This window comes from Pelodiscus sinensis, chromosome 1 (assembly GCF_049634645.1).
Source record: "Pelodiscus sinensis isolate JC-2024 chromosome 1, ASM4963464v1, whole genome shotgun sequence".
Lineage (NCBI taxonomy): Eukaryota > Metazoa > Chordata > Testudines > Trionychidae > Pelodiscus > Pelodiscus sinensis.
In genome coordinates, this window is record NC_134711.1 from 115,929,026 (window position 1) to 115,956,853 (window position 27,828).

Here is a 27,828-nt window from a genome sequence, read left to right on the forward strand (position 1 = left end):
AGGATGCTTCTAGGCTTCTCCACCTCCAAACCATAATTGGTCTAGGGGTGAGGGAGCCTTTTTGTCCCCTTTTCCCACTAGACACCCATGCAGGAGAAGAATAACTCTTGTGCGAAAAGCCCTCTCTTCTGACGATCTACTGTAAACTTTCTTGTGCAAGAACGGGTTTGTAGTGTGGATGCTCCGCAAGTTTTTGCGCAAGAACAGCCATTCTTGCACAAGAAGCCTGCAGTGTAGACATATCCTAAGAGCTCTCTCTTAAATGTTAACATTGCTCCTTCCCTGAGACTTTCACTCTCCTCAAGAGCACAAAGGCTGTGTGACCAGGGATGAGACTGTTCTACTGTGTTCTGGAAAATCTCATCTCTGTATCTGTCTTGGCTTCCTTAGCTCCCCCAGTTCACCCACCATGGTCTCCAAAGTCCATATAAGGTCCCTTAGGGCCAGGAGCTCCTGGCACCTGCGTATACGGCAGGTAATCATACATGCTATACTTGGTGCAATGAATAGGATAGCTTCCACTCTTGGGCTACATCTAGACTGCAAGCCTCTTTCGAAATAGTTTTTTTCAAAAGATACTTTCGAAAAAGCTTCTTTCAAAAAAAAGCATCTAGACTACAATCAGTACTTTTGAAAAAGCAAGCTGTTTTTTCGAAAGAGAGCACTCAGGCAGTCTGGATGCTCTCTTTTGAAAACGCACAGTTTGCATTACATAGCGTCTTTTTTCGAAAGAGCACTTTTGAAAAAAGGCGTTATTCCTTGTGAAATGAAGAGTACTGTCGTTGAAAGAAAAGCTGCGTTCTTTCGATTTAATTTTGAAAGAACACAGCTATAGTCTAGACGCAGGTAACGTTTTTTTGAAAAAAGGCTTTTTTTTAAAAAACCCTGCATTTTTGGGGGGTTTGGGCTTCTTCCTACATTCTCTTTTCATTCCTACAGATTGTTCTTTTTTAAGTTTTTTTTTAAATAGGGTTTGTTTTTATTTTAAAGAATTTTAAAGACTAAGTATTCAGCCTATCTACACTACACAGAAGAACTCAGGAGACTGTTGCAATTATAAATGTCGATTTTTGACATTTAAAATTTAGCTTCATAAAATGTAAATGCTATTGTGTTTGTGTGTGTGATGTAGTTCTTATAATTCCTAATGTGCTGCTGCTGCATCTGCAAATTGAAATAGACAATGAGAATTATGTACTATTTCCAAACTTATCTTTCCAAGTTATCTCAAAAAATCACAAAGTACAGGTTGAACCACTGGTCCAGGACTCTTGGGCTATGTCTACACTGCAGGGGTTTTGCGGGATACCAGAGGTATCCCGGAAAAACCCCGCCACATCCAGAGACTGCATTTGTTCTTCCGCTTTTTTTCTGTGAAGAGCAAACATGCTCTTTTGGGGAGCCTTCTATTCCTCGTTTCTCGATGAATAAGGGCTCCTCTAAAAGAAGAGGCTTTTCTGCCATTAGGCCAAATGGCAGAAAAGCCTCTTCTGGAAAAACAATCGGAAAAAGCTACGCAAATTATGGAGCGCAATTTGCGTAGCTTTTTCCAATAAAACACGATAGTGTAGACATAGCCTTGGATGATGCTGGGCTAGAAAGCTTAAGCACAGAGGTTGTCGGCAGCTGAGAGCAGAGCCAGTAAAGCAGCAGTCTTAAACTAAATTTACCTTAGGGCTAGGAGGTGCAAATGGCTATGTAAACACCAGCTAAACTGTCAGCATGTAACTGTTAAAAATCCTACCAGTTACACAATTACACACACTGCAGATTGCGCAGCTTTACACTGCAGAGCCCGCAGCAAGTCTGGAGCAGGGTCAGGAGCTGCAAGCTAGTGCATACTGGGAGCGCCCTATAAGTGTGCAGTGGCTCCTAACTGTGGGCGCCACTCCTGATGCTGAATGCACTGTGGGCTCTGCAGTAGGAGCTTTCTGCTACAGAGTACGTAGTGCAGGATCTAGCTCACAAAGCTCAGGGTCCCCTGCCCCCTGCAGCAGGACAAGACCTGTTAGTGCTCCAGCCATGTGGGGAAGAGGGGGCAACAGGCCTTAGAGCCCCTCTCCCACATGACTAGAACCACGTTGCCCTGTTGCAGGGTGCGGGAGAGAGTCCAGAGCATCCCTGCCTGCAAGCCGTCAGTTTGCCATCCCTGCCTTACAGGGACCTCATAATACAATTAGGCAGCTTCAGTATTTTGGATACCATAGAGGATTTTTTCCTAGAATTGTCCTGATAATTAGTGATCTGGGTGCGGGTAGGTGAGGGGTCATTAGAATCTGGAGCTGGGCTTTTCCCTGCTTTCTGTGTCCTAGAGTTCAGTGTGGATCTTGTGTTGGACTTTCTGTTCTCCATTCTGTATACAAATGGGCTGCGTCTAGACTGGCATGATTTTGCAGAAATACTTTTAACGGAAAAGTATTCTTGCGCAAGAGGGCTTATCCCTGAGCGGGAGCGTCAAAGTATTTGCGCAAGAAGCACTGAATTCTTACATTAGAACGTCAGTGCTCCTGCGCAAATTCAAGCGGCCAGTGTAGACAGCCAGTCTAGACGTACCCATGGAATGATGCTCATGAGGCATAGGGAGCTTTCGGGGAGGGGCGGGGATTAGGTGTGTCTTCCCTGCTGTCTGCTGATCCGCTTTGCTTCAAGTAGAGACTGGGAGGGTTTTTCATTTGTCTGCATGGATGGATACTCTACCCTCAAGACTGCAGTGCTATAACAATAAAAGATAGCAAGTACTGGAAGAGAATCTTTGCTATAACAATAAAAGATAGTAAGTGCTAGAAGAGAAACTCAGAAAGAATTACTAAAATCAGTAACTACCGTTTACTTACGTGTTTTTGAGCATTAGCTATTATTAAAACAAAACTAAATCATACAGTGACCTGCATCGCCCTGAGTAACAAAAGGAATAGAAATAACATTTTGCAGCAGAACAAAGCTGTAATTAAAACGGCTTACAGTGTGTGGGGGGCGGGGAGTGGAAGGTGCAAATCAGTGATTCCCGGGCAGCAGATAAAGACAAACGTGTGAAATGTTATGAGACTTCTCGTCTTCTCTTTAGCCCCCTTTTCCCATTTTTAACCCCCCGTAAAATAGTCAGCATACATCCATATAGCGGACAGGGCTACTGATCAGGATTTGTGATAGAGATGCAGCCCTGTAGTCTGGTGTAGCTGAAACAAAAGACAGGACTATGTAGCACTTTAAAGACTAACAAGATGGTTTATTAGGTGATGAGCTTTCATGGGCCAGACCAATTTCCTCAGATCAATATGTGGAAGAAAATCGGCACAACCATATATACCAAAGTGATACAATCAAAAAAAAATGACCACTTGTGAAACTGACAAATCAAATTTTAGAACAGAGTAGGGGTGAGAGGGGAAGGTTAGTTGCTGTGAGCTAGTGACATAGGGGTGATCAGTGGGGAAGCAAAGTGCTACATCGTTCTGTCTTTTGTTTGAGCAGGATTTGGTTTCAGCAGGTGAAACAGCCCCTCTGCCAGGGCCGCCCTGTGACTGGCGCCTCCTTGCCACTGGGGGCGGGGCTGTGTCTGCCCCTTCGGCCCTGCCTGCGCTGGAGCTTTGCCTCTGCCTTGCTCCCGCAGCGGCGTTTCCCTGCCGCTCCTGCCCCCGCCAGCCTGGATTGGAACCACGCCGGCAGCGAACGCTGACACGCAGCGAGGGCACGGAGACGGGCAGAGGGCTGCAGCCGAGCGACTGCGCATGCTCGGTGCCCCCGACATGCTCTCGCGAAGTAGCCCAGTCCCATAGGCTGCCGCACCGGCCGGGCCTCCGTAGCGCGGCGGCGCCGGGAGGGAAGCGAACGCAGAGGGCGCGGATTGGCTCTTTCCCCGCCAATGGGCGGTGCCGGGAAAAAGGGAGCGGGACGGGAGGGGGGGGCTGCGTGTTTCCGGAAGACGTGGCGGCCGCTTCTGCTGCTGATTCCATCCCCCCCGCGCCCCTAGTTCCCCGCCGCCGCCGCCATGATCTCCCTCACCGACACCCAGAGTAAGCGTCTGCCCAGCCTGCGGGGGGCGGGGCAGCGCGGGGGGCTCCGGCGGGCAGCGCGGGGGGAGGGGGCTGCGCAGTAGCGCGGTCCCGACGCCCCTTCCCCGGGCCGCGTGTCCAACCCCCCCCCCCAGCCTGGGACCAAGCCGCTGCCCCTTTGTTCCCGCAGCCGCGCTCTGTGTCCTGCTTCCCTGCCCCTCTTGAAGGAGCTGGGGGGGGGGGGGGGAATCCCCTTCAGCGCTGCTGGGGGCGGGGCAGGCTCTTACCGGCTCCGGGGTCCTTTCCTGCTCGGCTCCGGCTGGCCACCCTGCCCGCCCCCGGCCCGCCAGACACGTGCGCCGGGAAGCTTCTCCTCTACCCGGGATCCCTGGGTGGGCTTCATGGGCCAAAGTGAAGTCTGAGCAGCCCCGATTGCGGGGGGGTCTAAGGAGGGCTGCGCGGAGCTCTTCGACGAACCAGCCCTGCTTCATCTTCTTGCTCCTTCAAAACGGATACGCTGCCTCCGTCGCCATGCTCCCCCACCCCACCCTGCGTCTGATGAAATGTGGGAGCCGTTCCCCAGTTGACTTGGAAGACGAAAGTTTGAGGCAGTGTAGCTCCTTGTTAGTGCACCCTTCAGTAAAACGGGAGTGAAAGAGGACCATCCCCAGTAAAGTTCTGCAGGTCGTAGCATATAACTGATCAGCCAACATACTCCATGGTGTGAAATAATTGTGGGAACTATGGGTGTTACAAAACTAGAATCTGCTTAAAAACAATAAGACAGAGGACCAGATTTACATTAAGGCTCTTTTATACTGCTTTCTCTTATACTGCTCTTATACAAGCCACTAAAGTGAGTGTAAATGTAATTTATGCCTACTTCAAGACCTCTTTAATTGCCTGGTTAGTGTAAAGGGACCTTAGTGTAAATGGAAACCAGGCCAAAACACAACATATATTTCAGTAAGAATGGCCATAGTAGGACAGAGCAATGGTCCATTTAGCCAAATATCCTGTCTTCAAACCAAAGATAGGTGCTTCAGAGGGGATGAAACAGAACAAGGCAATCATCAAGTGATGATGCATTGTGATCCAGTCCCAGATCTGGCCCTCAGTGACTTAGGACACCCAAATCATGGGATTGCATCCGTTATCATTGCTGCTAATAACCACTGATGGAGCTGTTCTCCATGGACTTATCTTGCTATTTTTGAGCCTAGTTAAGCTTTTGTCCTCACCGCATCCCAAGACAGTGAGGTCTTCATGTTGACTATGCAAACTTACTGCCTATTCATTTCACTGAATGACTCCTGGTTGTTGTGTAATCTGAAAAGGGAAATAACACTTCTTTATTTTCTCTCTCCACATAGGTTGCCTATGGCTACGTCTGCATTGCAAAGTTTTTGTGCAAAAACCTGTGGAGCGTCCACCTCTTAAATACACTTTTGTGCAAAGAAATCAATAATAAAACGTCAGAAGAGAGGGCTTTTTTCACAGTAGGTAAGCCTCCTTTTATGAGGCATAACTCTCTTTTGCTCAAGAGTTCTTGTGCAAAAAGGCAAGTGTGGACGCTCCAGAGGGAAATGGGAAAAAGCACGGGTGCTCTTATGACCATTCTGTGAATGGCCATCAGAGCTTTCTTGCTCAAGAGGGTCCATGCAGTGTGGACAGTCTCTTGCGCAAAAACACATTGCTTTTGCGATGTGCTTTAAGGTGTGGAAGTGCTCTTGCACAAGAAGTCTTTGCGCGGAAACTATTGCACAAAAGACTTCTTGCGCAAGATGCATGTAGTGTAGACGTAGCCTATATGTCCTTTTTTCGGTGGGACTGTCCATTTTTTAAGCCCTATCCTAGCCTGCTACAGTCAGTAGTTCTGCTACTTCATATTTAAGTCCATTCAGAACTCTTGGGAGAATATCATCTGGTCTTGGTGATTTATTACTATTTAATTTGTTTAAAAACCACTTCCATTTATACCTCAGTTTGGGACAGTTCCTCAGATTTGTCACCTAAGAATAGCTCAGGCATGGGAATCCTCCCTCACATCCTTTGCAGTGAAAACCAATGCCAAGATTTGTGTAGTTTCTTCATGAGGGCCTTGTCTCTCTTGATCTCTCCTCGTGCACCTTTATCACATGGTAGTCTCACTGATGGTTTGTCAGGCTTCCTACTTCTGATCTACTTTAAAAAAAAATTATGCTAGTAATTGCAACCCAATTGGTTATGGGTTGATCTGTTCATCTCATCAGGGTTTTGTCACTGCATGTTGTACAGTATAATTAGGAATTCATCTCTCATTAGCCTGGTACTACTACATTTAGTCCCATGGCTAATGGATGTCTGATATGTCTTGCAAGCCCTGCTTCCTGGTGATGGTTGATGTTTCATCTCTTTTTCAGAATTCAAATTGATAAGGACATGGATGCTGTTTTCCTTTGCTAGTGTGAATAGAGTAGAAGAAGAGGGCAGATTCCAAATACAGTTCTCAGTTAATAATAGATATATTTAAAGTTAAATATGGGTCTGTATTTTTGAATGTTAGTTTGTGTGGATTTTTACAGTATTTTTAACAGAATATCTAAAGTAGTAATCTTGTCCATGTAATAGAGTGTAAATTTAATTAGATCTTGAATCTGTTTGCATTCCAAATGAAAAAGCAAGTTTTAAAAACATGCTGCTACAAATCAGTCCACAAAAATATAATTTGGATATTGAATGGTGTTAAACAACATTGAGAGATGAGCTCACAGAAGTGAAGAAGTTAAAGGCTATCAGAGTAGATACAATTACCTGAAGGCTTTGCAAAATCTGTAAGTAAATAGAAGTGCTAGAATGGATCAGCTGCCAGTGTATTTTATCTTGAGCTGTCTGAGCAAGATAAGACAACACAAGGTACATCTATGCTGCGATTAAAAATCCACAGCTAGCCTGTGCCAGCTGCCTCAGGTTTAGAGAGCCTGGGCTATGGGACTGTTTAGTTGTAGTATAGACCAGTGAAGGGCAATCCAGGCTAGTGAGTGGGCTGTATGACTGACCCTCCATCTCAGTGGGCCGCAACATTGTCATTGTCATAACAAAGACTGTGTCCCAGCATGGGGTAATTTTGCTAACTGCACTTGCAGGGTATGCTAATTTAACCATAGCAATGCTTTGGATACAGAGAGAGCACGCAGCGCTCAGAATGTTGTGTACAATCAGCAGGCATCTCACTTTGCATGCCCTTGCTTTATGTGCGTGTCACTTTAGTAATACCAGTAGGAAAAAAACTGCAGACGAAAACAGAATCTGGCATCTCTGTGCATGGGCAATGGTGAACAAACTGTCTCGTGGGCCACACATAGAACTCCAGTGGGCTGCATGCAGCCTTGAGGTGCAGGTTGCCCACCACTGGCTTGGGCTGGAATCCGGGCTCTAGAATCCTGCTAGATGGGAAGCCCCAGAGCTCTGGCTGCAGCCTGAGCAGGAACCTCTATGTTGCAATTAAATAGCTTCTTAGGCTGTGAGAGTCAGCTGGCACAGGCCATCTGCAGATACCTAATTGAAGTATGCAGTGTAATCAAAACGTCACCTTATTTACATTAGTGCTAGAACTGATGAAGCTTAGCTGCTGTTTACACAGCTGTAGGAGAACCTCACAAAAACCTCTGTCTAAGGTTATGTCTGCACTGCACAGCTTACAGCAGTACAGGTGTGCTTGTCTGTAAGGCATGCAGTTTGGTCACTGAGAGGTAGCTGTGTTAGTCTGATCTTGGTAAAACAAAAAAAGCAGTCATGTAGCACTTTAAAGACTAACAAGATGGTTTATTAGGTGATGAAGAAGTGGGTCTGTCCCAGGAAAGCTCATTACCTAATAAATCATCTTGTTAGTCTTTAAAGTGCTACATGACTGCCTTTTGTTTTAGGTTAGTCGCTCTTAATCTAGAGATCTACAGACAAAACCATCACCAATGAAGGGTGATAGCGTTTTCATCAGGAAAGCATCTCCCAATTACAAAGGGCTGTTTTGTAAAACTTTTGTCATTCGGGGATTTGTTTTCACACCCCTGAGCAACAAAAATTTTACAGACAGAAGTGCAGTGCAGACATAGCCTAGTATCAGGCCAAAGGCCCAAACTTGCAGCCCTTTCTGTTTTGATCTTGATCACTGTTGCAGAGAGAAATCTTCAAGATTTGGTCTTCAAACATCCCTACAGAAACTTGTATGATCTAACTCAGTGTTTCTGAACCAATGGTACGAGTACCCTTAGGGGTACTCAAGAGAAGTCGGTGGGAGGGTGTGTTCGTCAACACAACTGAAATTTAGAGAAAACTGAATTTTTGTTTTAAGTTTTACAGTGCTTTATTATTTTTGTACTTTTTAGACCCAAAAATTAAATAGCTTACCTGACTATGATTAAGTTGTTTAAATAAATGTGTTGCAATGGTAGAAAAAAAATTGTGTTTGAAAACTGTAGGTACTGGAGTACTTATAATTGTTTCTTTAAAGGGGATACTTTATTTAAAAAAAAAAGGTTGAGAAACACTGATCTAACTTACCTAATGAACTATAATTTAAAAAATTCAAACCTTGCTTTACTAATAATAAGTCACTCCTAATAAATCAGTGATGAAGCTATGTTTATTTTAGTCAACAATTGTGTTTGTATGTTGAGCTCCATTTCAATATGTAGCTTCCGATTTAGTGATGTAGTATTGCACAATATCATACAATACATTTCTCGAACACTTGCTACTTATAGATGACATTATCACAAAGTTTATGACAAGTTGGAAGCTTTAAGGTGAATGAGCTAAACTTGAAGCAGGACCTTACTTTATATTCCATGCTCAGGACAATTTTAATATAGCCATAGAGAATTCTAACCCCCCTATTAATACAAGAATTGAATGTTTCCACATTTTACCTTAATTTTTGCAGCCTATTCATGTCAACTCTCAATTTGTGAAATAAATTTTCTTATTCATGTATATATTGATGTTACTTTTTTACTAACTTTTTTAAAATTTTGTTTTTTATATTGCAGAGATTGGAATGGGATTAACAGGCTTTGGGGTATTTTTCCTTTTCTTTGGAATGATTCTCTTTTTTGACAAAGCACTTTTGGCTATTGGAAATGTAAGTGTTCATATTTTAGTTTGTTTCTACACCTAGTTTTGATGTGGAAAGATAGGACATTTTTAAGTCTGATGCATTTGTATTGAACATTGTCTTTAGGACCCTAGATTTAGAATGGACCATCAGGGTCATCTTCTAGTCTACCTGCCTGCCAAGATATAGGATTTGTTGTGTATTAACTGTTCAGGATAGATGGCTATCCAGCCTCCTTTTGCAAACCTCCAGTAAAAGAGCTTCTATGACTTCCCAAGGGAGTCTATTCCATTGTCCTACTTTTCTTCCACTTAGGAAGTTTTTCCTGAGATGTAATCTAAATCTGCTATAATGACTAAAATGGAATCTGGTATAAAAGAGACATTATGTTCAATGACTATAAGTGCTGAACTTTGACTGACACTGAAAGTTAAATCAATCTCCCACCACTCCAATGGTGCCATTGAGTCAGGCTTGGGTCAGCCTCAGTGAAGAAACTTGTGCTGCAGCTTCTTGTGTCACCGATTCAATAGATTGGACTTCTAGGATTGACTGTTGTGGCTAAGTTTACACAGCAAAGAACCACCTGGGCCAGCTGACTTGGACTCATTCTGTGGGTCTGTTTCATTGTTATGTAGCTTTCTGAGCATGGGCTGGAGCATAGGCGATGGGTATGCTGTGGGGTGAGAGAGTCACAGAGCTCAGGCTGCAGCCTAGGCCCAACTCTACATGTAGTGAAACAGCCCTGTAGCCTGAGCCGTGAAAGCCCGACATAGCTTTTTTTTAATCATCTTGTTTGTAAGATAACTTAGAGTGTACATATTTATTTCCATCCAAGAACTCTAATATTCTGTAAACACTAACAAATTTAACCTCTTAACATTTTTGTGGGGTAGCGAAGTATAATTAAGTGCAAATTGCTAATAATCAGCAATTAAAAAAAACACTCCTTGTCTGTGGTGTGTAGGAATTTTACTAGTCAGTGCCTTTATCTTCTGGAGTCTTAGGTTTTCAAATTTTAAAAAAATGTAGCTTTTGTAGTAGATAACTTTCCTACATAAACTGAATATAAACTGATGTTCCCATTGTAAATCTGACCATTCCAATACTTCTGGTGGTGTTCGCGGCTTTGCCTGTCTATAGAAAATGAAACTGACTCGAAATGTGTTGTTTTTCAGATAAGCTAAGAATGGTAGCAGAAGTGCCTTCCTCATAGCATCAAGAAAGAGAATTTCAATATGGCAAAACATACATAAAATAAATGTTTGGCATACAAAAGGAAAAAAACAAAAATATAGGGCAGGAAATAAAATAACTCGATGTAGGGAAAGTGATAAAAGGTGGGAGAGAGAAACAGAGCAAACAGAACTGAAGACCACAAAAGAAAAGATATACTGTCTTTATAGGAAGGGGGGGGGAATGAGTGACACCAAAAAGAGAAAAAAATGCAATAAGAGAGCAGTATGAAAGGAGTAAGAGTGACATAGTACACAAGTGCCTTATTCCTTTAAAATATAGGTGTGGCTTTGAGGGATTTACAGCACAAGCATATTTCACTCTTGCTCAGGGGTTCTCAAATTTCATTGCATCATGACCCACTTCTGATAACAGAAAATTACTTCAAGACCCCAGGAGGTGGGACTGAATTCTGAGCCCATTCAGGCTCCAGTGCCTAACGTAAGGGGGAGCCAAAGCTCAGCCCCACTACTCCAGGCATGAAGGGCAAAACTAAAGCTAAAGGACTTCAGCACCAGGCAGGGGGCCTGCACTCCAGGTTCTGGCTTCAGTCCTGGTTCCCAGCAAGATTAATCCAGTCTTGACACTATTCAAATAGGGTGGCGACCCAGTTTGAGGTACCAACCCACCAACCACTGCTCCAGCTAGTAGGATTAATTCTCATGCTGGCAGGTGGCAGTTGTGATTGGAGAAAGATAATTAGACCTGGTAGCTGAGTGTCAACTGTTAGCAATGGGACTACTTGGGCAACAAGATGAGTAGCATTTAGTCTACAACAGTGATCGATTGATAAATTAATCTCAAAGCTGTGATGTAGTGATACCGGAGTGATACTTTTTAATTCTTCCATTATGTTATAATGAATCTATTTAAAATATCTTATTATACATTATGTTAAATACTTATTAGGGTTAGAGAGTTAATGACTTACAGAAACACTGCCAAAGTTAGTCGAGCAAACTGTAACCTACTACCACTTATAAGGGTTTGTGTACACTAAAAGTTATTAAACAGTCCAGGGCTTCAGCATGGGTCGCAGACATGATTAGAGCCACGTCTACATTACAAAATACATGCTGTAATTTTTCGAAATAACTTTTGTCACAGAGATACCTGACAGTTGTGTTTGTAAGGTAGATAATTTGCATGTCTAATATACAAACCGGGGGGGACAAGGGGATGAGGTTAATACTTCCACATCGTAACATTTCTAGCTTTGTAGAATGGTCATTAAACATTTGTAAAACCCCAAGTCATTTTGGAATATACTCTCTCATTCATTGTTGGATTTTTTCTGTATCTCTTTCAGGTTTTATTTGTGGCTGGCTTGGCTTTTGTTATTGGCTTAGAAAGAACATTTAGATTCTTCTTCCAGAAACACAAAATGAAAGCAACAGGCTTTTTCCTGGGTGGCGTGCTTATAGTTCTCATTGGTTGGCCCTTGATAGGAATGATCCTTGAAATTTATGGATTTTTCCTTTTATTCAGGTAAGATTTGTTTAAAATGGGGTGCTTCATTTGGTTTTTTTTGCTATTAGTGGGAAATGTGTTTGCTACTCCGGCAGTACTCATTGCCTCCATAATAGCTGCTAAGCTGAAATTATATCTATAAGCACGCTTTATAATTTAAATCCTGAATTGGTATTTGTAACAAGCCGAAACTTGGTGTGTACTAGTCTGATGTTTTTAAAATCAACATCACCTAAAGCTATTTGATATTTGTTACATACATTCTCCTCCAAACCATGCAAAGATATTTTTAAAGATCCAAAATCTCCTTTGGGCTCAAAATGTGGACATTGTATAATAAAAACACCACCAGCAGCCCCTGGAAATACCCAGCTTAAATCCTAACACACACTATGTTCTTTTGGGAAAAAAAAATATTTAAACATTTCCCTCTACTGTTTGCAATCCTGGTATTGTGCTAGTGTATGAGAAACAAATTACAACAGACTTATTTTTGTTATACGGTCACCTTATGTTTCAATGCTTATGTCTGTCATAATCACTTAAAATGGAGTAGGATTTTGTTACACGGTTAACAAAACTGAATTTTATGTACATTTGAAAAATCATTCATATATAATACATTTCATACTTGTACCTAGAATTTCCCATAAGAAGCCATTTATTATTTTTCTTCATATCACTTTTGTCTTGCTGAAATCCCCATCCCTTGAAGGGAAAGGGAAAAATGTTACTCAGAGATGACATCATAGATTTTTTTTAACTTACCCCTGAACTTCTGATGAAATCAGAACTATTTAATTGAAATTGTTGTGTGACTCATGACTCCAGAATTACGGATTTTGAATGGTTAACCAGAAAGCCTCACCCTTATGGAGAAGCTTACTGGCTCCAGTTAACTGGCAGGGAGCTTCTCCAGCCCCACAGGGCCTACTGAAGGCAGGAGCTGCTCCCACCAGCTAGCTGGAGCAGCCCTTGTCTGCATTAGGGAAGAAGAGGGGGACTCCAACCCAGTGGGGCTGGAGCAGCCCCCTACATGTCCCCCTAAATGGATTAATGGGTTAAACATAATTAAATGGGATCCCAATTAAACTGGATTTTGCATCCCTATCCAGAACAGTAGCCACTAGCATATTTTCCATGGTGCTTTAGTGGCAGGTGAAAATTAATGCAGTTGCTATGGAAGTCAAAAGAAATGTAACTCGGATCATAATCTCTTTTACTAGTGAATGTTGGGTATATAGCTCTATATTTAAACATTAGGGTGGCATAGGGATGTAAGTGGCTAATCAACTAATCGATAAGCAGGGGCTTATCGGTTAGCACTATAGACTAGTTGCATTCCTCCCCTCCCCACCCTGCTACCGCTGTGAAATATTAAGAGCCGGGAGCTGGCCCACAAAGATGCTGGCTCAGTCCCTGGTCCCAGCTGGGACTCTCATTAGTCAGCATTAACCCTGTTTCCCCCACAGCTGCTCTGCATTACAAGGGACAGGGGAGCTGGTGTGTGCGCAGCTCCCCTGTCTCTTGTAATGTAGAGCGGCAGCAGGGAAGGTTATGCTGGGACCTGGCGCAAACCAGACTGAGTGCTCTAACTGCCGATCCTTATAGATTAATCAGTAGTGAATAATTTTTTTTATTGACTACTCGATTAGGAAAGTAACCACTTTTTGACATCCTTAGGCTGGGAATTTCAAAAGCAGTATTGACCTGCCTTTGCTCCTTCTGAAGTCAATGGAATTTTTATTGTTGACTTAAGTGGGAAAAGAGTTATGTCAAAAGCAGAGTGCTTTTAAAAATCCCATCTTTAGATACTAATTTAGAACTTCCTAGTTTTTGTTGGTCCAAGTTATTTCATTCTTAACTTGCAGCATATCACCACAAATCTTTTGCAATTCGATATTAATTGTTAATGCACCAATTACTGAAGGAAGTCTTAGATCAGAGAGGCAATTTTGTTTTTGTCACTTGTAAATTGACTTTTCAATTTTGATAAATTTGTAAAAGCACATGTTGATAGGAACTTCATCATATCCTTAAGAGATCATAATATGAATAATTTCAATATGTGTGTCATAATGGTCTATTTGAATGTATTATTTGCATCTCTAATCAGCCATTTTACAGCAAAAATTGTTTTGGTAACACTTCAGAGCTTTAAAGCAACAAAGGACATTGTAAGAAAAAATTCTGAAATGTCCGTGGTGGTACTTCATGCATCAAGAATGTTTGCTGTGTGACAGAATTTTAATATATATATATGAAAGAACAATCTCCAAAGTAATGAAGTGGCTAAAGTCAATTCTACATAAAGTCTTACCACAGTCTTTTAAATGAAAATAATTATTATTAACAAGAGACATTAAAGAACTCTCATAGTCTTTCAAACCTAAAAGACTTCGGAGCATAAAGCCACTTCTTTTCTTGACACTTCTTAAATTTGTTTTAAAATAAGTAGTTACTATTTTTTTAGCCCATCTCCCTCATAATGCTGCATTTGTGATATGCTGACTTCTGCAATAGGGATGTTAAATTTCGATTAATTAACTAATCAAATAGTCGATGGGATTTCTATTGACTATTTGATTAGTTGATAAGGACTAGCATGGTGTTCCACCTTTGAAATGCACATTTCAGAGGTTGAAACACCATGGGGAGCCCAGGGCCAGCGGAGAGTCCCCTGTTGACCCTGGGCTCCATGCGGCGCTTCCGCTTTGAAATGTACAAGAGCCCCAGCAGGAACTTCTGTACATTTCAAAGTTGGAACGCTGCAGTTGCGCTGCTGCCCCATCCCATGGAGCTGGAGCAAACCAGCTTTTAAGCAGTCTTCGTCCAGCACTCCCTTCTTTTCTCTCCCCTCCCCTCTTTGCTGCCTCTTTGTGATAGAGGCAGTAACGTGGAGGAGGGAGCGACTAGTCGACTAGTGTGTCGACTATCCAGTAAGCTTTTGCTTATCAGATAGTTGACTAGTCGATTAGTCGCTTACATCCCTATTCTGTAATAGACTGCAGTATCAAAAAAGTAGGTGTGACTGCTGCAGAATCAAGTAGAAAGAATAAGTTCTCTTCCATACATCAGTCTGAAATGTCAAAAGAAACCAGGAAATAACTGGCCAAATGCATAGCTGCAGCAAATGTCTAATAAGTGGCTGCTGCGCTGAGACCTTCATTACTTTATAAAATGCATTTGCACTACATTAACGGTATACTATAAACCAGTGGTCTCCAACCTTTTTACACCCAAGATCAATTTTTAAATGTCAGGGCAAGCCAAGATCTACCCCATCCCTTCCCCAAGACCTCACCCCTTTCTTGAGGCCCAGCCCTCTCTGTTCTCTTCCACTCCATCATTTCCTGTCCTCAGCCCTTACTCGCTCTCTCACTGGGTGCAGGCTCTGGGGTGGGAATGAGAGATTTGGGTGTGGGAAGGGATGAAAAGTGCAAGGTTTGGGGGGGAATCTTGGTACAAGAGGAGGTGGAGAAGGGGCTGCTGGTTCAGGAAGAGAGCTCCAGGCTGGAGAGTGTTGGGGTCAGGTGGAGGGTTGGGGTGTTGAGTAAACCACAGGCTCGTGGATGTGAGGGTGCAGGAGTTCAGGTTGGGGTGTAGGAGCAGCTCAGAGCAGGGGGGTTGGGAGCATGATTGGCTCAGGACACAGATTTTCAGTGTGTGGATGGTGCAGTAGTGTTGTGGCAGAAGACTGGAGATGTGAGAGGCTAAGGACAGGGGGTTCCAGTGTATGATAGGCTCAGGGTTGAGGGGTGGGGTTGGGGATGCAAGGGTGTTATGATGCTGCGGCCAGATGGGGGCTTGTTGGCCAGGCTTCATTTTTTAATAAAATATTATGTCCAATACAAACATTTCAGCACTGTCTTTATTTATGGGAGGAGTGGGGAACTTGTTTTGGGTCGGGGGTCACTGACCCACAAAAAAAATCAGTCAGGGACCACACAAGTAAGATGCAAAAAAACAACCCCTCCAAATCCCCCCAAGCCTCACTGATGAGATACCTCCCTCTCCTGGCACCCCAGCCCCATGTGGGGGAGGATAGGTAGGACTGAGGTTCAAGGCCTCAGGCCAGATTAATTCTTCTGGAGTTCCAGGTTAGTGGAATTTATGGGACCCTCTACGCTCTGAGGTGGGGCCAAAAATGAGGGATCCAGTGTGCAGGACAGGGCTGCCAGTGAGTGGAATGGGGATTGGGTGCAGAATCTGGGTGGAAAACAGGGTACAGAAGCAAATGTCTGGCCAGGAGGGAGGGGGCAGGAACAGGGTGCTGGTGGGTGTCTGGCTAGGAGGCAGGGGGCAGAGTGCTGGTGGGTATCTGGCCACGAGCTAGAGGCAGGGTGGTGGTGGTGTCTGGGCAGGGTACTGGATGGCGTCTGGCCAGGGGGCAGGAGCAGGGTGCTGGTGGGGCCCTGGACAGGAGGCAGGTGGGAATCTGGCTGGGGGCAGGGTGCTGGTGGAGGCTGGGGTAGGGGGCAGGTGGGGCCCTGGGCAGGGGACGGGATACTTGTGGGGGTGTGGGCAGGGGGGCAGGTTGCTTGTGGGGGGAGTCTGGGCGGGGGGCAGGGTACTCGTGGGGGTCTAGGCTGGGTGAGGGGACAGAGACAGCTTGGCTGGTACCTGGGGGTCCCGCAACAGCACGCCAGGTCGGGACTCAGGAAGCACTTGCACTGCTACCCCCTCCCCAGACTCTTCCTGAAAAGCTGGGTCTGTCATGCTGCCAGGGACTTCGTTCCCCCTTCTGCCTTCCTGCATGGTGGGAGGGAGTAGGAATCCCGGGACTGCGCGCCAGCTCCAACTGCTCAGCTACCCATGGCAGCGCATGCTCCTGAGTAGTTGGAGCTGGTGTGCAGTCCTGGGACTCCTCCTCCTCCTCTCATTCTCTCCCCACACCCCCCATAGGAAGGCAGCAGGGGGAAGGAAGTCCCCGGTGGCGTGACAGACCCAGAATTTCAGGAAATGCACCAGCTGTTTGGGGGAGGGGAAGAGCAGCCCGCATGCTTCCTGAGACACCAGCTCTGGCATACAGCTGTGGGACTTCACTCCCTCCCTCCCCTCCCCCACAGGAAGCTGACACTACCTCCATTTTCGCAGGACGTGGGGTTGGGAAAATGACGGGGCTGGGTTGCCTCACTATCAACTGGTCGTGCCCTCCCCCCCTCCCCCGATCGACCAGTCGATCATGATTGACAGGTTGGGGACCATGGCTATAAATAATCAATTAAATTAAACTTACTGTCACAGTAAGTGAACAGATGACATTTTAATGACGTACCCTTTGTTTTTGTAATTATTTGCTTATTTAATTGCCAGAAGTGGTAATCTGCAAAAGTCCCAGGTTACTCAGGAAGTTTTTTCAAAACTAAACATGGTGAGAGATTATCTTTCACCTTAAAACATCAAATCAGCCCCTGTATCTGTCATCATCTACTATAGCGTCAGCTTCTGAAATACTTTTATGCCCAAATATAGGATTAAATTTATGGGTAAAATGTGTTTGATTTCTATTAAATACTGGTGCAGTTTTCAAAAAGTACTTCAGTCTTTAGGATTGCAGGCTTCAGTGACCCTTAACATGCTGCTAACTCACTTAGATACTTTATTGTATTTATTGGGTGGGATTTTCAAAACATTTGAAAGGGGGGGGAACTATTTTGAATGTTGTATTTTCCCCTGCAATTTCTTTTTCTCCCTTTCCTCCTAAAATAACAGATCCTGTATATGTGTGCCAACATTTTTTCCTACTAACAAGCCACAAGTAATTTTTTTAATGCAATCTCATTTCAAATAACTCATTCTTTCCTCCTGTTTCGTATGTCAGAATATCATCATGTCATGCTGGACCCATGTCACACTGCAATGTTTTTGTTTACAGGGGTTTCTTTCCTGTGGTGATTGGTTTTATTAGAAGAGTGCCAGTGCTTGGTTATCTTTTGAATTTACCTGGTATAAGCTCAGTAAGTATTCATCTATGTAACATTAACTTTGGAATCTTATCATGTTGTACGTTTATCAAATACTAATGCAGTAATACTATGCACATAGTCATCGAGCGATAAATGAGATTGGTTACAATGTGTATTTTTGTACAGTTCTTGCACCATACGGCTCATATTCAGTCCTAAAGAAGAAATTAAAATTAGTTTCCATGGCAGCCTCAGCACTAAAGAGACTTATAGCGAATTGATTATTCCTGCATCATTGTAGTCAAGTTTTGAATCACAAATGCATGTTACAAATGCCAGTGACCTGAGACAGCATTATTCATGTACAACAGGGAGGCAAAAATAATGTTAGGAGTAGTTTTAACCCTGACTTACGTTTTTATGTTTAATCAGTTTATTTTGTGTAAATCAAGCATATAAGAGCCACAGAGTAATTTCAGTCTCTCATACACCTTCAAGAATATGCCTAGCACCTGGTTCTAGGCATGAGCATACTTTGTGTAGGTCATTTGGTACTATATTAGTAAATAGATTCTTTGAATGAGATCTACTGGATATTATTCATAATTCCAGAAGAACAATTGTGATGTAGAATGGAGGGATGTCTGGAAGCAGAGACTTGTCAATGTTAATGCAGGTATAAGAAAGTAGACTAGATTCACTATTTTTTACTATACGGTAAAATGAAAATATTGTTGATCCATAAACTTTCATGTGATACATAATCATTCATCTAATTAATACTTATTCAGGTCCATTATGCTTGGGCTAAGCTTTGCCACTTACTAGGATTTGTGTTTTTCAAATGTCATTTTCTTATCAAAATAGCCAAGAAATAGAAAAGGGGCAAATAGTGCCAGGGAGAGGTTAACCTAGGATTTGTGCTGAGTGTACGTCCCTTAGTATTTAGAAATTTGTAATGGGAAACATTTTCACTTTAGTTTTGAAAACTACCATTTAATACATACATAATAAAATGCAAACGCTGTACAACTAAGACATACAAAGTCCAGTATGCAAAGATGGATTCATTTTAAAGTTCAAGTTCATCTATTTGAATGTTGTAGTCTGACAGTGCCAGGCCACGGCCTTGCTCATAATCCATGATCAATTGAATGTTCCACTCAGCAATTGATCTTACCTATATATATAAATTGATCTTAATGGGGTTAAATCCTATTTAAAAAGATAATTGTTAATGTTTTGTTCAAAGCCTACGTAGGCTCAGAAGAGAATCCACAGTAATGGTCAGTTGAAATATCTTATTTGATCTGTTAATGCATGAGTGGCTGATATGTTTTCCTTTTAGTTAATATTTATATTTTATTGTATTTTATTTTGGCCATGAAGCTAGCAGTGTTACCTGCATTTTTCTGATTTATGTTTTCATTCTGTTGCATCTTCATGTTGCACTGTTAATATCCACAAAAAACATACCATGCAGAAACACAAAATTGCAATGTAAGGTAATGTTAATGTTTACAAATGTATATACTGTATCTCATGAGACCTTGGTGAGTACTATTTGACTATAATCATTTTCAGTCACCTACTAAATGCACCCAAGTACTAATTTATATTTTTGAGGTAGCATTTTGAATGTGCAGACATAAACATGCAGATAACTTAAAGAATTATTTCTTTTGTCTCTTCTCTCCTACAGCTTGTAGATAAAGCTGGAGAAAGCAACAACATGGTATAATGTCAAGTGGGCAGAAATTCTGGTTCTAAATTTATTGTATTATTTATAAAGTCCTTTTTGAAGAATATTCAGCACAAAGATTAAATTGTGTACAAAGGAAGAGCTTGTAACATTCTTTACATAAAGGTTTAATTTAAAATGCGTAGTCTACAAAATACATCATTAGACAAGAAACTCAGCAAGCATGCTTCTGAGACAAGCTACTCCAAGAACTTGGGAAGTAAACTGAAGAGATGAAAGTCATGGGATAACCCATGTTACAACTGTTCAGGACTGGTTTTAATGTTTTTGGAAAATATGCTAACCATAATGAACCCTCATGGAACTAACGGTGCCTGTACTTTACCTCCTTATTTTGAAGGCTTGGTAGTGTGAACAGGTTGTTATTTTTAAAGTGTTCTCCTTCTACCTACCTAATCTACCGCCTGCCACTTCAAAAAAAAAAGGGGGGGGGGAGGGAAATATTACTATTGTTTAACAAAATATGTCTTTCATGCATGAAAGTTAAGGTGCATAATCATTTTAAACATATGTAACAACACAGCAAACCCCTTTACACTTCTGCTGTAAACATTTTTGTAAATGTGTGGCTAAAATAAAACTTCATTGTTATCTTCGTTTTTCATAGCCAAATGTAAGTTGATTGGATTTGCCTTCAATTTTGAAATATGCAAAAGGTCAGTCTTTACTAAGTTCAGTCTAAAATCGCAATTGGTTCAGAATTTGGACAGTTTAGATGGGAACTCTTGATACTGACTTACACTCCTTTGGATTTTTTTTTCCTTGCTTCATGTTAATGTTTCACATCAAGATGAGAATGTAGCCCTTTGCCACTGAATAAACTTTTGCATGTCATGTTTAGTTAATGAAATTTGGTTTTCCTACCCAATATTTCCTACTCAATATGAAACATGTTTTTAAAAAGTTGGAGGCTCAGGCTTCCTTTTGCCATAGAACTACCAGTTACAGATCTCATTTTTACAACAACAAAATCAAATTTTAAACTGCGCGAGAGTTTCTGAAAAATTAAATTAACTAAAAAATAAATGCCGGTTTGAATGTCTATTTATACGACTTGATTGCTGCTTGATATCAGTCATTTGTAAATTATTTATCCCATCAATCATGAAAGCAATTGGATAATTACAGAGTATGTATATTATCTGAACTATAACTTTCTTTTGCCTAAATTGTGGTAAATGAAAATTGCATATAGTTCAGAGTAGTTTTTTTTCTAATATTGTTGGAATGTCTAATATGCAGTTCCAGTAAATCTGGATTCATCGTATTTTACATCTAAAATGATTGGCAAGTAATTTGTATCTGTGCAAACCTTGACTTCAGCAGTTTTTCAGTATTTTTTTATTCCAGTAGCAATAGTCTCATCAATCTAATGAGTGATTCTTTCGAAAAGTTAGAAAATACTAAACTAATTTTTTTTATAACGTATTTAAGATGGGATGAGCCATCACATACAAAATATACATTTTTGGAAGGCGTTTTAAATCATCTTTGCATAGGTGGTGGGTTTTTCAGTTGCAGATCTATAAATCACATGGCTTATATTCTAAAGTTCCAAATTTACTTTTCTTCTGGGGAACAATGTAATGGAAGGTAAAATGCAAAGCATTTGGGGAACAAAATGAATCGAGTGATACCCTGGTAGTCCAGTGCATCTTTAAGCTTAGTCAGTGCGCATTATGGCTTTTTAATTTTAATAATGAAAGAACTTGGTTGTGGATTGGGCTGTTTGGTCTGTTATTTTCCTGATGTGTGTTAATTTACAAACAGGACTAAATATCACTTGTGGCGCCTACCTCGAGAAGAAGCTATTTGAATTGCCCTGAGTATCTGTTCTGTTTCAAGCAATGCCTTTCTGACACTAGTTAATTTACTTTCTGAACAACCAAATGGGCTTGAAATACTAGTTTGCATCAGCTTCATGAGAATCAATTTAAAAAAAATCAATGTATTTAATTTACAGTAGATGTGGGAAAATGCTATGGTCTTTTCAGTAATCTAAAGTGCAAAATCTGGATTATACCACATGACTGTTTGCTGTAGTTCTATTTTTGGAAGCAAATTGCTTGATAAACTTACGCCAAGAACCTTTCTCCATAAACAATTTGGACAGAACCTTTAAAGTGTGACATCTTTTTGTCCCATGGTCTCTCAGCCCTTCATTGAAACAGAGAGGTCTGGAAATTACCTCTCTTCTACTTGAATTCACTGTTTCACATCAAGTGTCAGCCAAGTGGTGCTCATTTTTTGTCAGAAGTGAGACTGACAAATATACTACTCACCTGACGGGACAGTGTTGTGTGTAGCATTTAGCAAGCTGTATCCCTCAAGGTAACAGTCTCAAAGACAAGCATCAGTTTTGCTAAGTACCTGTAGGTGGTAGGGAAGAAGTTAAACTACTTCTTAGCCTTAAGTGTTTCTGTCACTGCAAAAATGTATCTTCTGTGACAGAAACATATTTGGAGCATTTCCTCTTTTAAATGTAATTTATAATTGCTGCATTAAGGCTTACTAACAGATCTACCCTGATCAGATGAATACTGTAAATACACTTGTCATACCTTGAATAAATGAGTACTTTTTTCTATTGTTTGTCTTATTATTTTAACTGCCTCATCTTTGAAGAAAATATTCTGTACCATATTGTTTGCAGGAAAATGGACACTGCAGTTCTTACATGCGTTGCTTGATTGTACAGTGAAGCAAATGGAGTCTGGAATGAGGGTCTTGTATTAGATCTTCGGGGCATTCTTGTAGTAATGTTGGTCCCAGGATATTGGCAAGACAAGGGGAGTGAGAATACTTTTTATTGAACCAACCAGGATATTGGCAAGACAAGCTTTTGAGCTACATAGATCGCTGTGTAACGGGAAAGATTACTTCACCCACCGTGTATTTTTTTTAATTAGACAAAATTTCTTAGGCATCCCTATTGCTACTATAAATATTTGACCATTTATCAGAATTTCTTAACTGACATACTTTTCACTAGTAGCAATCAGAGAAGCAATGTGGTTCAGAGGGTATGGTACTCAACTGAGATTCAAAAGGCCTATGTTCCATTCTTAGCTCTGTCAGGGTACGTCTAACTGCACAGCTATTTCGAAATAAGTTATTCCGAAATAGTTATTTCGAAATAGGTTATTTTGAAATATGTCTACATTGCAGGGAAGCCTCAAAATTAATCTGAGGCAGGCTTCCCTCATGTAAACATGCTATCTTGATTTAGAGCCCCAGGAGGCACTGGGGAGGAAAAACTTAGAATGATCCTGGTGAGGGACTATTTTGAAATAGCAGGAGGGGAGCGTCTGCACATGACTTATTTCAAAATAGCTATTTCAGAATAGGCATTATTCCTCATAGCATGAGGTTTACAGATTTTGGAATAAGTCCATTATTTTGAAATTATTTTGAAATAATGGAATGGCTGTGTAGACGCTCGCATTATTTTGAAATAACGCTAGTTATCTCGAAATACCAGTGCAGTGTAGATGCACCCTCACTGACCTATTGGGTAACCCTACACCCCTCATGTTTCCTCTTTCAGCCTTTGTCTATTGGGGTATATTTACACAAAGAAAATCTCTGGGTGGCCCTGCCAGGTGGCTTGGGCTGTGTGGTGGTTTCATTGCTGAGTAGATGTTCAGTCTTGGGCCCAGTTCTAGAACCCTCTCATCTTCAGTGCCAGAGTCCCAGAAGCCTGAGCCAGCTGGCAGGAGCCACTTGGAGGTTTTCCTTTGCTGTGTACTGTAGATATACCCTTAATTCCTGCCCCAGAACTGACAATCTCTCTGCTTTTACAGTGGCCTCACTCCAGATTGTATTACAGTAATACCTAGAGAACTCAAAGGGGAAAGATGACTCTTCTTGAATGAATAAAAGATTCTCCTATCAGCTGCAGTACAGAAGAGCCAAAAACAATTTAACTGTCCCCCCTGATAATCCTGGCTGGTTAGGGAGGTGCCTAATTTTTTCCCACCTCTGAAAGAAGGGCGATAGGTCCCTATGTCCCAAGAGTGATGTGAAGCTTATTTAATGCACATAAGTCACTTAAAGATCCTACCTGTCCCCTAGTGGTGTCATAAGCTAGGTTTGGCCTCTGCCCCAGCCCATGGTTAGTTATCAGTGCAGTTGGCATGTGGGCAAAAATGTTGGTGCTTTGCCATTTACCTTTTAGCATTCAATCTTGAATCTTTACTAGGCTCAACTTGTTCCTGGAGCAGGTTGTTCCTAGGTGCAGCACAAGCAATTCGCTTCAGTGACATGCCATCACAAGGGTAGTAGGGAGGGAGGCAGAGCATTATTGCTCACCCCCTGCCCTGTAAATCAGGGGAGACTAGCTGCTCATTGCTGGCTTTTGCCCAGCCCCTAATAGGCTGTAGTCTAGAGCTGCATGTGCAAGGTACTGACAGACCCAGAACCGAAGTTGCTCTCAGCTGAGAATGGCTTGGAGAGCAAGGATGGAAGCAGTGCCACACTTACCCAGCAGGGGGAGCTAAATGAAAGAGAAAAGGGTCCTGCTGCTTCCCCACAAGGAAATACTAGCCACTTGCCAGCCACCCTCCCAAGATGAGGGGCAGGGGCATCAGCAGCCCCCAATGGGCAAAGAGGGGCCTAGAGACTCAATAGCTTGGTGTGTGGCGAAGGAAGGAGGTGACAGACCATAGTCCAGCAATGATAAGAGGAGAGACCTGTTGTGCTGGGGAGAAGATGAAGGTGTAATAGGCACTACCTCAGAAGACAAAACAAAACTGAGACACATGGGATGATCCTGAGTCTATAAAGCTAAGCCCCCTTACAGCTTTCCCCAGACAGCCCCCTCCGAAAAAGGAATGATCCTGAGGAAATCTGCACAGGTGGCAACCCTAAGTGTGGGGGAGAGAGAAGGGTACACAGAGACAGCCTGGTGAGCAGGGGTGGATATAGGGCAGGGCGAGCGGGGCGGCCGCCCCGGGCCCCGCACTTCAAGAAGCCCCGTGCATGCGCCATGGCAAAGGGGAGCCCCACGAAATGGTCATCTGCCCCTGCCTGTTGTCAGTCCCCGTAATACACGAGGTTCAAAGGGATGCCGGAAAGGATGAGACCACAACTGGGGATTTTTAAAAGCACAAACTGATTTTATTTGGATGGCGCCAGACAATCATCAGAACAAAAATTGAACAGATTGCCAGACAACACAAAATTCCCTGAGGCTTTTCTAAATCACAATAATTCCCAATAACTGCCCAGGGGTTAGGAACAGTTGAATTAACACTGGTATTGTCCATAGGGCTGATTATTTACACAACTTTATACAAGGAAACAGTAAAAACCTTAAACCACAACTATTTATAAACTAACTTAGTAACTTTTTAACCACTGTCACTTGACAAGCAATAAGGACAACTCAGAAATCAATTAGGATAGGGATGATGGCTGGGGGGGGGGGGTTATACCAGTTCTGGAGACAGCAGGAACATAAGTACCAGTCACATGCTCATAAACTGTCTCCACTCGGGTCGACCAACTCGGAGTACGCTCAGTAAGACTCGAGAGCAGGGGGTGCAAGGCGTCTGGGTGTTCAGACCAGGCGTTCACTCGATGCAAATCCCCAGTGAGAGAGGGGCTGCCTGCCTGTTTTATTGCCTGTGAACTTATCACCCTATAGGTTGGTTTTTCCTGCAGTGGGTGGAGTAGCAGGCCTGAGCACAAGTCAGCCCATTGGCTGATCTTTCACTGCAATGGGTGGAGGAGCAGGGGAAGATTATTAATTTACATGCCCTTATATGGAAAACACTCCACCTCACAGACAGAGCCCCCTATACCAGCCTTAGAGGTATTACAGGCTATGGCTCCCTGCGATGGGCAGCCATTTCTGATGTTCTGTCTCGGACACCTGTGAGAGCTACAAGTGCACCACCCCAATTTGTGTGTGCATGTGGGAGGCAAAAGGAGAGATAATGGGGTCTGCACAGTGCTTCTGGTGTGAACGTTGGGTATTGAGAGCACACAGTGCCAATCAGCACATAATTGAGCCCACGTGACTGCCTCAGGGCCATATAGGTAATGTATACATCTTGCGTGCATGTGGCCCACATAACACAGAGAGAGCTGCATATTAGGGGTGCAAGTGACAAGTTGAGTAGCCACTTGACTACTTGCTTCCCTCCCCCTTCTGCCTCTGTATCAGAGGCAGCAAGGCAGGGGGAGCAAGAGATGGCTTAAAAGTCAGTTTCCCCCCAGCAGTGTTTCCGCTGTGTGCGGGGAGGGGAGACAGAGCTGCAGCAGTCCTGGAGCTACCCTGCTGCGGCTCTGCATTTTAAATATAGCTGGGCAGCTCTTCCTATATTTAAAATGCAGAGCCACAGCAGTCCCAGAGCCAGCACAAGCCAGAACTGCTCAGTCCCGGCTCAGCCAGATCCGGCACCTACCCCCGCTGTGGCTCTGCAGTTTAAATGTAGTAGGAACTGGGCTGCTTGTGCACCCGGCTCCTACTACATTTTGAATTGCAGAGCCACAGTGGGGGAAACTCCTGGACCCAGCGTGAGCAGGGACAGAGCATCTTCCCTTATCGACTAATCATGTAGTTGATACAAATTGTAGCGACGACACAATTAGCCAGCTGCCTGCTTCTTAACATCTTTACTGCATATGCAGCCCAGAGTGATAAATGGATTGAGAGCCACTGCTCTAGGGCAAGAACAAGAGGAACAAAGGTCTGGGAGAGAGGGAGACAATCAGAGACCCAATGGACACAAGAGTCAGTCTTAGAGCAGAAAAGAGAAGACAATTTGGCAGGGTGTGATTGAGATGGCAACACACACTTTGAACACAGCAAAAGTCTCTCCTCTCTGTCAGTAGGATAGAGGTGAAATAAGGCATGGGAATGCAACTTGGGCTTTTTGCATTCTATTCCTGACTCTGCCCCTAAGTTTGTGTGGTTCTGGGCATATTATTGAACTCTTTTATGCAGCACTTTGCCCATCTGTCAAGTAGGGCTAGCATTATTACCTCCAGGCATGTGAGGCTAAATTAATTCATGTTTTTTCAACAGGTTAGACCTATTAAAGTGATATATTAAAGTATACAGATAATTCATATAAAATGTAAGATGCCAATGGGAATTACTGGGTGTTCCTGAAAACACCAGATGGCGATAACAGACGGTCTGGTCTCCCACTTAATAAACAGGTAGAGGATGCAGGAAAAGAATAGTTGCAACTTGGAGAGTAGTGAGAATCAGTAAAAATTTCACTTTTCAAAAAGCATCTGAACTGATCCAAAGATCAGAGAAGCTTCTATATACGAGAGAGAGCGAGAGAGAGAGTATTGCTTTCTGTTGTGCAAGGTCTAATGCAGAATATAGTTTTCAACACTGAAGTCAGTTCTGTATATGATTTTAAATGTAATTTTTGTACTATTGTTACTAATTTTTGAGTTCTTACATTGGGGAAAAAACATGTTACCTCATTGTTATAACGTGATGTTTCATGACAATGTCAACATGTTTCATGTTTCCTTTTTTTACGGAGGAATAAGGAATCTTTTGGAAAAGGCTGTATTTTCCGAAAGATCCCCGTCTAGACTGGCGCTTTTTTCCAGCAAAGCCCCGAGCCAGAAAAAAGTGGCAGCCATGTTTATGCAAATGAAGCGGGGGGGATTTAAATCCCCGCTTCATTTGCAATTGCGATGTGTCTAATTTGCATCCCTTTTACGGAAAAGGGATGCAGTCTAGACACAGCCTATCTTTTTAGCTTTAGGCTCAGAATGGGGCCTTATTATGTGTAAGTGAGACTTGGGAAATATGGCCTCAAAATGGTTTGTTTTTCTAAGCTTACTTTGTACTTTTGTAACATTTGAATATCAAATCTTCATCTCCCTGTTTTAGTGTTTGGAGGCCTGAGGAACTCAAGGATGAAAGTGGTATTAAAATAGGAAGGGAATATTGAATCTTTCAGAAAAAGCAGTTCTGTCTGGAATGTCAATTCAACAGATTGTGACATACACTCAAACACCAAAGAATTTTAAACAGTCTGCCTAACATCCCCTCCCTAGTTATTTGAAGGTTGGGAAACTTGCAGCTCAGATTTAAGTCTATTGCAATCTCCTTATTCCTGCTTTTCTCCAGCCCTACAGATCTTCCAGCAAAAATCAGAGAAGCCAAGATTCAAACAAACAATAAGTATTCTAGGGTACAACTATCTGGAGAAATAAATGTTATTCTTCTTGGCAGTTAGCCTTTTAAATAAAATACTGTTTTAGATTTCATATACAGTAAAACTCCAATTGTCCGGCATCCAGTGGTCAGGCACTCCTGATAGTCCGGCACCAACTGGAACCCTGAAGTGCTCCAGCCAGCCAGACAATTGGAGCCCCATGCACGCTCAT

General features: G+C 42.5%; 2 protein-coding genes across 3 annotated transcripts in view; one reads left to right on the forward strand and one right to left on the reverse strand.

The window, feature by feature from the left end:
- RECQL (RecQ like helicase) overlaps positions 1–4,350 on the reverse strand; it is a 43,122-nt gene extending 38,772 nt beyond the window's left edge. The window contains exon 1 of the mRNA XM_075898057.1: positions 4,280–4,350. The gene's annotated coding sequence lies outside the window, so the exon portion shown is untranslated. The remainder of the gene's footprint in view (positions 1–4,279) is intronic.
- Positions 3,848–22,050, forward strand: GOLT1B (golgi transport 1B). Of its 2 annotated transcripts, XM_075898088.1 has the most exons (6): positions 3,881–4,013; positions 5,366–5,491; positions 9,020–9,111; positions 11,630–11,808; positions 17,669–17,750; positions 19,402–22,050. In XM_075898088.1, the coding sequence occupies exons 3-6, from the start codon at positions 9,028–9,030 to the stop codon at positions 19,438–19,440; spliced, it is 384 nt and encodes a 127-aa protein (XP_075754203.1). In that variant the 5' UTR covers positions 3,881–4,013; positions 5,366–5,491; positions 9,020–9,027; the 3' UTR covers positions 19,441–22,050. The 2 variants fall into 2 exon arrangements, with proteins under 2 accessions (XP_075754197.1, XP_075754203.1); XM_075898082.1 differs by lacking the exon at positions 5,366–5,491 and having other exon boundaries at positions 3,848–4,013.
- Positions 22,051–27,828: the final 5,778 nt, after the last annotated feature.

What these genes read in the sequence shown, in the direction of transcription:
- GOLT1B (XM_075898082.1), top strand. Translation starts at nt 3,989, where the DNA reads ATGATCTCCCTCACCGACACCCAGA. An exon ending in CTCCCTCACCGACACCCAGA is followed by an intron (nt 4,014 to 9,019) that starts GTAAGCGTCTGC and finishes TTTATATTGCAG; the next exon opens with AGATTGGAATGGGATTAACA. An exon ending in CACTTTTGGCTATTGGAAAT is followed by an intron (nt 9,112 to 11,629) that starts GTAAGTGTTCAT and finishes TATCTCTTTCAG; the next exon opens with GTTTTATTTGTGGCTGGCTT.